This window comes from Cryptomeria japonica, chromosome 9, assembly GCF_030272615.1.
Source record: "Cryptomeria japonica chromosome 9, Sugi_1.0, whole genome shotgun sequence".
Taxonomy (NCBI): domain Eukaryota; kingdom Viridiplantae; phylum Streptophyta; class Pinopsida; order Cupressales; family Cupressaceae; genus Cryptomeria; species Cryptomeria japonica.
Window position 1 is genome coordinate 626,047,599 of NC_081413.1, and position 13,127 is coordinate 626,060,725.

Here is a 13,127-nt window from a genome sequence, read left to right on the forward strand (position 1 = left end):
AATCCTTTGAGAAAGAACAAGCAAAAATCCAACCTCTTCCTATGCAAATCTCTCTTCCCGCTCCTAAACCTTCAAATTCCTTCTGATTACCTTCCTGAAAAATACCAACCCCCTTCTCCAAAAATACAAACTTCAATAAATAATACCAATTTGTATAGTTGGAGAGGTTGTTTTACGGGTAGCCACCATTCCAATCTCTATGGTTAGTATTATTTATTAACACTAACTATAATAGTTTATTTAAAATTTAATAGATACCCCATGTAAATAAGCATACTAAATACTAGATAGCTAATAAAAATCTCAAATAATACATATAGCTCAACAGTAACTATCAAGACTCATACAAGAGAAGTCATAGGTTCAAAACTCATTGACTAATATAACATTATTTTAAACCTCGATCTTTTAATTTTATCCTCCTTTTTTTTATATATATATAGAATTAATAAAAACAAATCTTATATTACACATACATACAATATATATATATATATATATATATATATATATATATATATAACATAATAATATCCTATTTAAGAAATAATCAAACATTATATAAATATCATTACGAACAGTATAAATTAGAACCAATCAAAATACTCAACCCAATACCCATCATAAACATGGCATTGCCCAACCCTCAAGATAGGGTGATCTTCCTAAACAGGAGACCTATGTCCAATAGGTTTACTTGTGGTAACCTTAGTGTTATCTCCGCAACAACAACATTCAAGGATTTAGAGGCACGCTCAGACTTGTGTAGCCAGGTAATCTTGCATCATTGAAATATATATCCATATACAAATGATAAACAAGGAGGGGGAGTGCGACATCGTCTGGGTCTCCGTAGAGTAACTACGACTACCTCCCCTCATCCTATGGATATCTCATATAGTAATCTATTCCAAGCATGGCTGGGTTAGCATTGTTAGCTCGAGATAATAAATATAAAATATAGCAGCCATATGAAAATATTATCATAATGAAATCATGTACATAAACCAATGTAACCCCTAACTTACTAATGCATCAGATAACATACTGAACCATAAAGCTGCAAATATAACTAAATATGTCTCATCATCTACTGTAACAAGGAAATATAGAGTCCAACATCACCAAATATAACAAATAATGTCCATGCCAAGAAAAGTCACTAGGGTGGGTATTACAGATGCCATATCTGTAAATGAGATAGTTGAGGATGAATGATGAGATCTCTTTCCAGTCATGGTGGTCATTGGGACTACTTTGATCCAATTGGTGAAGTACTCGGTGGCTATGATCATGAAATTGTGTCCATTTGACGAGAAAGGATGAATCTTTCCCACTAGATTGAGTCCCCATTGATAGAAAAGCCAAGATGTGGTGAATGGTTGCAGCTCTTATGTTGGTGCATGTATGAGGTTACCGCGAATTTAACATTTAGGATATTTCCTAGCAAATTGATATGACTCTCTTTCCATTGTTAGCCAATAATATTGCATTCTCAGAAGTTTCTTGGAAAGAGTAGGACCACTTGAATGCATACGAAAAATACCTTCATGAAGCTCATATAAGGAAGAGTTTGATTCATTATGATTAAGGAATCAAAGAAGAGTACCATCGATACCTTGATGGTTAAGTATTTCAGCAGTAAAGGTATAGAGGGTGACTTGTCAGATGAATTTTCATTTTTTATTACGAGATAGGTCAGGTGGGAGGGTATTCTTTTTGAGATAGTCATAGATCTTCCCGTATAGAGGGGAATCTGAACTAGTTAGGGCACAGATGACATGGGATGCTAAATTTGTTAGGAAGTTCAAATAATTGGAAGACAACTAAGAGGGGGGGGGTGAATCAGTTGTCTCAAAATACAAGAACATTTAACAATTAAAACTTTAATATTGGAACCCAAACCATTAATACTAGAATTCTTAATCTAAATATTGGAATAGCAGTATTTAGAATCTCCTCAATATATTAAGCTAGGATTGATGCTAGTGTGAAGGAAGTTGTCCTTGGGGGGACATGAGGATTCCTCCTTCCTTCCACATTTTTCTATTTTAGAGAGGATTTTTCTCACATTTTTTTTCTCCTTTTCTCTCATTGTGAGAGGTTGCATTTCATTTCCTTTTAGTTGTAGTTGGGAACCAACTATAGAATTGTTACCAAGACCCATAATGCATCTCATATTGCATATTTCATTTTCATTCACTAATTGAGTCTCTTGCATATTTTTCCAGAAGTTGCACTTATGGGGGAGTAATGGAGTACAAATTTTTCCCTACACACTTATGTTTTCAACTTAGGTAAAAAAAATTAGTATTTAGATGCATAACATTGGTGCATTTAGATTTTAGTTTGTCATCCACCACTTCTATTGGGAGCATTGATACCAAAGTCTATTATAAATTCCACAAAGAGAATTAATATCAATTTGGTCACTATGTTCATCCCACATTCATTTGTTCTTTATATCAAAGGTTCTTTGTATATTTGCACATCTCATTCACATCAATCTCATTGTTCATTGATTGGTGAAACTCATTGTTAGGTTTTAAAATGTAGAGAAGATTTTTTTCTCTATTATTTATAATCTTTCATGAATGAATTAGAGAAATTATATGAAAAATAATTAATGAAAACCAAGATGTTTCTATATTTTCAATAGATTAAATAAATAAATTTATCATGTTTGTATATTTCAAATACAATATAATATGTAATTCCCTATATGTATTATCATAATTAAATTAAATTATTATGTCTATTGACAATTTAATAATATTAATGTGGTAATAGAATTTAAAAATATAATACTATAACAATAATAATAATAAATTTAAATTATATTAATATATTTTGATATCTAAACTAACAATAAATAAAATTCAACCTAATCTTTCTAAACCAAAATAAACCCTACTTAATTAAATCATATTCAACCCTAACAAATTAAATATTAACTTTAAACCAAATTGAAATTAACCCTAACACTATAGAAAATTAAACCCAAACCCTATACCAAGTTGAAACACCTCCTCTCTCTCTCTCTCTCACACACACACACTATCCCTCCTATTGATCTATTTCTCTACCCCTCTCTCCCTTTCTCTAACCATATATGTCTATTTCTCCTTTTCTCTTCCCATATATCTCTAATTCTCTCTCTTTTCTCTCTATCTCCCCCTATTCTTCTTCCTTCATCTCAATTTTTATATATTTCTACTTCTCTCTCTCTATATATATATCATCCTCTCTTCTTTATGTCTATCTCTAGTTGTCTGTATCTTTTATCTATTTGTCTCTCTCTTCATCTCTTGCTCTATCCTTATCTTCACCTCTATCTTCTTATCTCCCCTATATCTCTTTATATATGTCCTTTCTTTATTCATCTCTCTCTCTCTACACCTCTACATCCATATCTCCTTTTTTTCTATATCTATCTTAAATGTGTATCTCTCTCTCTCTCTCTCACGGACATCTCTCCCTATGGTAAACACACCATGATCCTATTGATAATGGAGCTTGATTATCTTTTTTATTCATAAATTTTTTAGCCTTTATATTTAGATACGTTTAAGTGGATGCATTATTGATTTGAAGCAATCACTTCTTCATTGAAACTCTTCTTGCACAAACAATGTCATTTTCTAAATAACCTACTAATTGAAGTTGTGTAATATATAAATGTATGATAAAAATAGACCAAATAAACCAAAAATTTTCTCTGATTAACTTTCCACCAAGATGTAATTGCTAGCTATATAAATTAATGTAAAAATTCAAAATTTAGAGTAATTCTATGAAAAACATAAATAATTAAAATAAAATGTAAAATTTAAATCTAAATGAAAATTAAAATAGAATAAACTAAACTTTCAAAACTCAAATATTGATTAAACATTTAACTTAAAAAATAAAAATCTAATAAATTTATTAGATTAATAACTAAGTTAAAACTAATTAAATTTGCATTTGTAGCTGTGTGTTTTTGTTATCGTGGAGCTGGCTTTTTTTTTTTAAACTCCATTCTTGTTGGTTTTGGAATCTTAGATGTTCATGGATAGTCAAACAGCCTGTTTCTAGACAAACTCTTTCTTAAAACAAAGAATAGGAATCCCAATTTAACGAGAAATCAAAATGCCAAACTAAGAAACTTACTAAGCTCATATTTTCATATAAACTCAAATCTTATCATATAGAAATCAAATAAGATTACAAATTCGTCTCTAGAAAAACAACAAAAAGCACTTCTAATCTGCTCATTTGAGATTAATTTCAGATTTTGCACTCCAACTGTTTCCTTTCCCTCCAACTCACTCCTTAATTCTGCTCTTTGTCTTCAATTTTTCTCTGTATAAATTATTCTTTTGTTCACTCTTTCTTATTCAACTCAAACCTTTTGTATTCCATCTTCTTTTCTCAGGCACACACTATTCCTTCTCATTTTTGCAAGCTTAACACTGTCCATTTTTGTGTCCATTTAATATACTTACGCGCCCACTCCTTATTTCTCCTGCTCCGCCTTCAATTCCTCTTTCCTGAGCTATAAACTTACCAGTTGTTACTTTTTCTTGCATTTCTTGCGCTAAGAAGAGGCTTGTTTCTTGCCCAATTTAATCTCCTCTGCCTTAATTTTCTGCTCTGACCACTGCCTTGTGTATGAGTCCTCCAGCTGACATGGTTTTATCTTGTGTATCTTGATTATCTTGATTATGGTGAGAATTCATAAAGTGTGATCTGTAACGTGATACATATAAAAATACATAATCAAATCTGGAAACAGCATTCAAAGAAGGAAAAAATACCACTTAAAATAGAAGTTACAGTAAAGAAAAAGAAAACATGAAAAAAAATAGATAATAGTGAAGATTACGAGGAAATAAACTATCCAAACACAGTTTTTTCTTTTTTAAAAGCAAGAAACATTCATCATAAACACTATAGAACATATTTCTTCTCTACTGTTCCGGAACCCTAATTTTGACTTCAATCTGAATCAGGTATAGAGGCTCCAATTTCAACACCAAATAATCTAACACTATTGGAACCACCATTAGCTGCAAGACCCATTCCATTATCTTCAGCTACACTTCTTCCATGCACAGGGAAGAATCTCTGTTCTCTGAAATCCCTGGCAGTGTCATTAGTTGAAACGATTCCTCCTGCATTTGAAATGCCATGCAGGCCTCTTGAAGAGTAACCCATATGAAGTGGAACATAATTAACTAGCCCTGGATTGTTATTATAAAATTGCATTGGCCTACCATTCACAAGAACCCAAAATTCTGACCGGCCAAAAGCTGCAGAAGGATAAGGAAAGTTGGCTGGTCTTCCAATGATCTGTTGGTAGCTGATGTCTGCAGAAACAGTATCTCTTCTGTAACGATGGCTGACACTAATATAGAGCCTGCCAGTGGCATTACACCTCTGAAAGGAAACAATATCTCCTGCTTCAAGTCTTTTTTCTTTGACAAATTTGCTCCATCCTCTGGTGAGAACATAGCTCTGGCTGCTCTTCCAGAAGGAGTATCTAAACTCCCATTCTTTGTTGTTCTCAACATCTAGAAAAACCAGACTTTCATCCTTGTCCTTGATCTGTGATTCCCGAGGGAAGTTTCTCTCTGCATGCTGCTTGGGAATCACTAATCTGTTAAGCTTCCCTACATCACTAGGAGTCACCTCTTTGTCAAACAGATGCTGTGGAATGGTGTTATCATGATGCAGATGAAGCTTTGATTGATTTTGAAGAAATTTATCTCTGCCCATCTTGGCCATGAATTCATTCAGATGTTCTTCATAGGTGTGTTCCCTGATCATCTGCACCACATTCTCCTCCTTGTACTCCTGTTGAAACATAATCTCTATCTGACAGTCTTCTTTGCTGAGAAAGTTTCTTTGACAGTCAAGACCCCTGAACTTGATACAAGCCCTGTCATAGGCCAGTGCAGCTGCTTGTTGACTGATGAAGGTGCCAAGCCAAACTCTACCATGACTTACATAGATCTGAGCTCCCCATTTCTTATTATGCTGAGGGACAACACCTTTGAATTGACAAGCAAAATTCTCTGATAACTCTGCTGTATTCTCTAGCTGACCCAATGGTGCATTCAAACCTGCGGGTGCCGCTACAATTGCATGTCCAGATTTGCTTGACCCTGAAGAAGGATTAGAATCTGCACTTGATTTAGTTTCCTCCATCGTTGATGCTTTGGAATCCAACCCACAACATGGAAATATCAGAACATCATATAAAAAATATTACAAAACATAAGATCATATAAAAAATGAAGAAAAATGTTACAAAACATCATATAAAAAATACAACAGTTTTTTTGATAAACACAAGAAAAAGGCACCGCAAAGAGAAAGAACGCCACAAAACTCTCATATGATTCTCTTATGATGGTTTTAAACTGATATACCTGTGAAACCAATCACCCTGGTTTCGGTCTCCCACTGTTCTGATATTATTAATTATACATATTGATTGTCATTAGGCGTAACAAACTACAATATAAAAGTTTAAAACTGAGCTTGTGATACTTACAAAAGCCCTCTTGACCTGAACAGAGCTATTATCACTGAAATCTTTACTTGTAAGAATAAAATGCCACCCTGAAAGAACAATCTGACAGTTACTATAAGCATCGTTCCATGTGCTGTCAATTCCTTAAAACCAAAAAACTAAATTATAAAAGATCAGACAAAAATTAAGTTAAAAAAACAAGGAAATTCTTACAAATACATGATAGAATGAATTGTAGAGCAAATTTTAAATCCAAAACCCCCAGAGAGTACCTTGAAAATTTTGTTGAACAGAGAACTAAAATAATACCAGAGAGCAACAAGAAGCATGAGCAACGAAGAAGGAGAAAATCAAGTGAAAGGCAGAAGTTTAAAGCAGATCAAAGCTACCATTATGCTTATATATATAATATAGCATAAGTTGTTATGATCAACGTGCTTTTCTGCTCTATTTTAGGGTTTGACAGCACATGAAATGCTACTGCAGGTTGTAAGACTGTCAAGAGTAAGTCCCATCTCATTGTTTTCCATGGAAACATACTATTTGTAGTGCCCGCATACATGCTGCCAACTAATGAATTCAAACTTTGCTATGTTGGCTTCTTCAATCCTTTTGTCGGATATTTTGTAAACTGCAGGAGTCTCTGATTTTTTACAGGTGGTTTGTTGCATGGCTATACTAGAACGTAGCCAAAGGATTTTTCGAAAAGCATAATCTGTCCTTTTTAGTTGGATATATAAAAAATCATTTGCATTGAGGAAAATTTCAGTTCAATGCTTTCCAATTTTGAGTTTCCATGGCTTAAACATTAATTTTTTTTAATAATTATTAAACATATCTCATATCTGATTAGTACATTCCTTCATAATTTCAATTGCTCAAAAGAATGTAATTGTTCTTATTAAAAAAAATATTATCCATTGCAGTTTAAACTTGAGGAAAACAAGGATTCTATAATTCATACTTGGAAGATTATAAAAACTACTTATGTTTTTAATTTGAAAAAATAGAAACGTCTGCATGAAAAATATCTTTCATTTCATATAACGCCTTAATTGCCCAGTTTAAACAGCTTACTTTCAAAATCCAGGATTGGAGTAGTGGGAAAGCAACGATTTTCAATATCAATGAAGGAATGTACAATCGTTGAGTTTTAATGTTTATGTCATGGAAATTCAAAATTAGAAAGCATTAATTAAGATTTTTCTGATTTTATCCAACCAACTAAAAAGGGACAGATTATGCTTTTTGAATTAAAATGGTACAATTGAATTAGAAAGCATTGAATTAAGATTTTTCTGATTTTATCTATCCAATTAAAAATAGGCTTGTTTATTGCCCAAAAATATCTATGGGCCACCAGCTATATAAATTGTTCCTAAAAATATTGAGCAGTGACTACTAGCATACATAAGCTTAGCAGCTGCATGGAAACCTGCCCTTAGAGATTGTAGATATTATGTGCATACAGAAGGTTTTAGACAAGATAGGTTAGTCAGGGGATGGTTGGGATTATTTCCAACAACCATTCTTTTCATTTTTGCAATTTTATTGTGTTCTTACTTGGCAGCCCCATTCTTTTGTTCATAGCGCAGTTTTCTCTGCCTTAGCATGGCGCAGTTAGATAACAATGCAGTACAAAATCAAGGTGTTTAGGGCTAAATGAAGGCTTCCAGCAAAGGCTTATCATAAATCAGACATCATTTCTGAAGGAAAATGGGGTCACATATTAAGATAAAATTTTTCACACAGTGAACGATGCTACAGCACACGCTGAATGCTTATTTAGGAAGTTTCTGTCACAAATTGTGAAGTTTGAACATGGAATTGGTATGCATCTGCTATTTTCTACAAAAAGAAAACAGAAACCCTATCAGAAAAATATTTCACTCGTAGTTTAAGATTAAGCCGTGCCAAACTTCTAACTGATTAACTGTTTAATTATGTTTAATTAAAATTATGATATTTTCACAATTCTATTTTTTGGTCAATAAACTAAACGGTTAAGCCACATCATTATATTAATTAAGTCCATATACATAAACAAAGTTTAATTTTCTTCCAAATTGAAAAAAACCAAATAGAGTCTCCTTAAGAGACTGAATTCTAACACAGTGCTAATTAGATGGACGAGAGTTCATGAAAATGTATAAAAAGGAGACTTCTATAAATCTTTGCATACTACTGATGATGGCCATTACCATCTATCACCATCGAGATTATATGTTTACAAAAAATAAGTCCTATAATATCCAAAGGAGCAAAGCATTTTCAAAATCAACCATAAAATCCTCTCTATGATTTGAAGGTAGCGGGCCTTGAGAAGAAGTTGTTGCCTCAGCGTGACCACCGCCACATGGGCGACCCCTCCATCTACCTGGAGCTGCCTGCCTTTTGCGACCATGAGCCCTTCTACGGCCAACAAAACTAGTCACTGCATATCTATGCACCTCCTATTCAATTTTGGGAGGGAGAAAACCATTTAACCTTAAGAAATCCACAAATTCAAATCGTTTGACAGTATCCTCCAGTTTAGAAACCTGACTATCATTGCCGCAAGAGCCATGTGCTAATTTAAGGTAGGACCTTTGAGGTCTAGCGGAAATGGATAATAATTAATGACTTCCCTGGGAATAGAAAAGAGAATCAAATCTCCTTGACATGGCATTCTAGAATTAAGGAGGACTCTGTTAGAATTAGACATGGTCATCTAAAAAAAGACTGTTGGTCCCAGAAAAACATAGAAGGAGACAAAAATGAAAATGATAGTAAGGAAGCTAATATTGCAAGTAATATTTTACAAGATGTTTTAATCTTATGTTTGGATAATGTTAATGATTCCTGGGTAATAGATTCTGGGGCTTCATTTCATGCTACACCCCATAGAAAATATTTTCTAGATTATGTTCAAGGTGATTTTGGAGCGGTATATTTGGGTGATGATGAACCCTGTCAAATTGTTGGAAAAGCAAAGATAAAGATCAAGTTGCAGAATGGAAATGACTGGTTTTTGCAGGAGGTAAGACATGTTCCTAATTTAAGAAGAAATTTAATTTCTGCAAAGCAACTGGGTAGTGAAGGTTGCATAGTTACCTTCTCAGATAGTATCTGGAAGGTCAGTAAAGGATCATTAGTAGTAGCTAAAGGTGTGAAGGTAGGCACATTATATCTGTGTAATGGTAACACTTACTCTACCCTAGCTGCTATAGATAAAGTTACTGCAGGGACAACAACAATAGATGTTGCAAGAACAGATTCGATAATGTGGCACCATAGGCTTGGGCACATAAGTGAGAAAGGGATGAAAATCATTCACTCCAAAAATTTATTGCGAGGATTAAAGAAGATTGATTTGGAGTTCTGTGAAAACTGTGTTTATGGTAAACAGAAAAGAGTCAGATTTCTCAAGGTTGGGAAAGAGAAGAAGAGTGAGAAGTTAGAGCTTGTGCATTAAGATGTATGGGGACCGGCTCAAGTATCATCTCTTGGTGGCTCTTGTTATTATCTTATTTTTATTGATGACTCAACCAAAAAAACATGCGTATCTTTCCTAAAACAAAAATCAGATGTTTTTTAAACTTTTAAGAAATGGAAAGCTTTAATTGAGAATGAGACAAGAAAAAAGTTGAAGTGTCTTAGATCAGATAATGGAGGTGAGTATTGCAGCAAAAACATTGAAGACTGTTGCTCCTTAAATGGGATTCGAAAGTAGAAGACAGTTCCAGGAACTCCACAGGAAAATGGTGTGTCAGAGAGAATGAATAGGACTATCATAGAATGCACGAGGAGCGTGAGATTGCATGCTGGATTGCCCTTACATTTTTTCAGCAAATGTTGTACATATTGTTGTCTATTTGATAAATAGATGACCTTCAACCCCTTTGGATGGTGGTATTCCAAAGGAGGCATGAACTGGTAAAAAGGTAAATTATTCTTTTCTAAAAACCTTTAGTTGTAAAGTTTTTGTCTATATTGATAAAGAAAACAGAACCAAGCTTCATGCTAAATCTCAGAAATGTACCTTCATTGGATATGGGATAGATGAATATGGCTATCGGTTATAGGATTTTGAAAATAAGAAAATAATTAGAAGTAAAGATATTATATTCAATGAGAAGGTTATTGTTAGGGTTTCAAGTAGATCCGAAGCAAATATGAACTAACAATTACATGCAGATTTAAATACAAAAGATAAAGAAATAAAACAGGACATAGATAACACAAAGATTTAACGTGGTTCACCTAGAATGGGTTACATCCACCATACACAGCCGTCCAATCCTTCTTATTATCCAGAAAAAATAGTACATCAACCTTACAATGCCTTAAGCATCCCAGCTGCTTATAACATGTGTTTTTAGGGCAACAAACAAAGTCGGCCTTTTTTAGGGTTTTATTACAATGTCGGTTTTCATCAACAAAAACGGCAAAAGAAATTTCAACAATCTCCCACTTGGAGACTGATCAGGCTCCACACCGAACAATCTCCCACTTGGAGACTGATACTACATGACACCACTGTACATGCAACATCTGCTGGATAAAACACTAGGACTTGACTGGTATAAATTCCACAATTATTAATCAAGAAGACCAACAGAAACTGATGAAGAAATCAACTTCTCCTGTGGAACTGCCTTTGTGAACATATCGGTAGGATTCTCAATTGTGTGAATCTTCTCAAGCCATAACTGACCCTCCTCCAAAATAGTCCAAATGCAGTGGTACCTGAGCTAAATGTGCTTTGTCCTTGAATGAAAAGCAAAGTTCTTTGCAAGATGAATGGCACTCTGGCTATCAGTATACAATGGGCTATCCTCTGGTGTCTGACCCAATTCCTTTAGAAAACATTGCAACCAAATTATCTCTTTGCTGGCTTCTGTAGCAGCAACATATTCAGCTTCAGTGGTTGAAAGTGCAACAACCTTTTGCAGCCTAGAAATCCAACTGATTGCAGTTCCCCCTATAGTAAAAACATACCCTGTAGTACTCCTCCGTGAATCAATATCACCCGCCAGATCAGAGTCAACAAATCCACTTAGAGCAGCATTAGATCCTTTGAAACATAATGCCTTCGTAGTAGTTTCTTTCAAATACCGAAGAATCCATTTCACAGCATTCCAATGTTCCATACCCGGATTACTCATAAACCTGCTCACAACTCCCATTGCATGTGCAATATCTGGCCTTGTGCATACCATTGCATACATCAGACTGCCAACAGCTGATGAATACGGGATGTTAGACATTTTATTAACCTCTTCCTGTGCCTTTGGACACATCTCCTTAGTCAATTTGAAATGACTAGCCAAAGGTGTACTAACTGCTTTTGCATCCTGCATGTTAAATCTTTTCAACACCTTCTTTATATACTCACTTTGGGACAAATTTAAGGTTCTATTTTTCCTGTCCCGTGTAATCCTCATATCGAGAATTTGCTTAGCTGCACCCAAATCCTTCATAGCAAATGACCTAGCTAATTTCTGTTTAAGATCATTTATATGTTGCATGTTAGACCCAGCAACAAGCATGTCATCAACATAAAGCAACAGGATAATATAACTGCCATTATCAAATCTCTTAAAGTATACACAATGATCAGAATGACATCTATGATAACCATGTTCAGCCATGAAACTATCAAATTTTAAACACCATTGTCTGGGTGCTTGCTTTAGGCCATACAGACTTTTCTTCAACCTGCACACCAAGTTCTCCTTACCTTTGACCTCATATCCCTATGGTTGCAACATGTAAATTTCCTCCTCCAAATCTCCATGGAGAAAAGCTATTTTGACATCTAATTGTTCAAGATGTAAATCATCTGCAGCCACAAGACTAAGCACAGTTCTAATTGAAGTCATTTTTATAACTCGAGAAAATATTTCATCATAATCTATACCCTTTTTCTGTGAAAAATGTTTTACCACAAGTCTGGCCTTATATCTTTTCTGACCTCCTTCCTCCTCCTTCAGTCGATAAACCCATTTGTTAGGCAAGGCTCTTTTTTCTGCAAGTAAAGGAACTAAGTCCCAAGTCTTATTTTTCATCAGGAAGTCCATCTCCTCTTTCATGCCTAGCTGCCACTATTGTTTGGCATCCACCTGCATTGCTTCTTCATATTCTTCTGGTTCACCAGAATCTGTTAATAAAATAGAATACAAAAAAGGAGAAAATCTTTCAGGGGGTCTACTTGTCCTCATAGAACGTCTAACACTTGCAGGAGTTTGTGGGACAATCTGTTGTTGCTGAGCATCAGGTACCTGTGGCATTTCATTTTCAGGAATCTCATCTAACACCACATATTCTTGTTTGTCCTGTTCATGCTTCTTTTCCTGCATCTGTTCTTTATACATAACCTTCTCATTGAATATAACATCTCTACTTCTAATTATTTTCTTATTTTCAAAATTCCATAACCGATAGCCATATTCATCTATCCCATATCCAATGAAGGTACATTTATGAGATTTAGCATCAATCTTGGTTCTGTTTTCTTTATCAACGTGGACAAAAGCTTCGCAACCAAAAGTTTTTAGAAAAGAATAATTTACCTTTTTACCAGTCCATTCCTCCTCTGGAATACCACCATCCAAAGGGTTTGAAG

At 34.3% G+C, this 13,127-nt stretch overlaps 1 protein-coding gene across 1 annotated transcript; it reads right to left on the reverse strand.

Annotated features, from left to right (window-relative positions):
- Positions 1-4,980: 4,980 nt before the first annotated feature.
- Positions 4,981-12,876, reverse strand: LOC131063677 (B3 domain-containing protein At2g36080-like). Its single transcript, XM_057997569.2, has 3 exons — positions 12,820-12,876; positions 12,206-12,220; positions 4,981-5,691 (listed from the first exon to the last, which is right to left on the reverse strand). The coding sequence occupies exons 1-3, from the start codon at positions 12,874-12,876 to the stop codon at positions 4,981-4,983; spliced, it is 783 nt and encodes a 260-aa protein (XP_057853552.2).
- Positions 12,877-13,127: the final 251 nt, after the last annotated feature.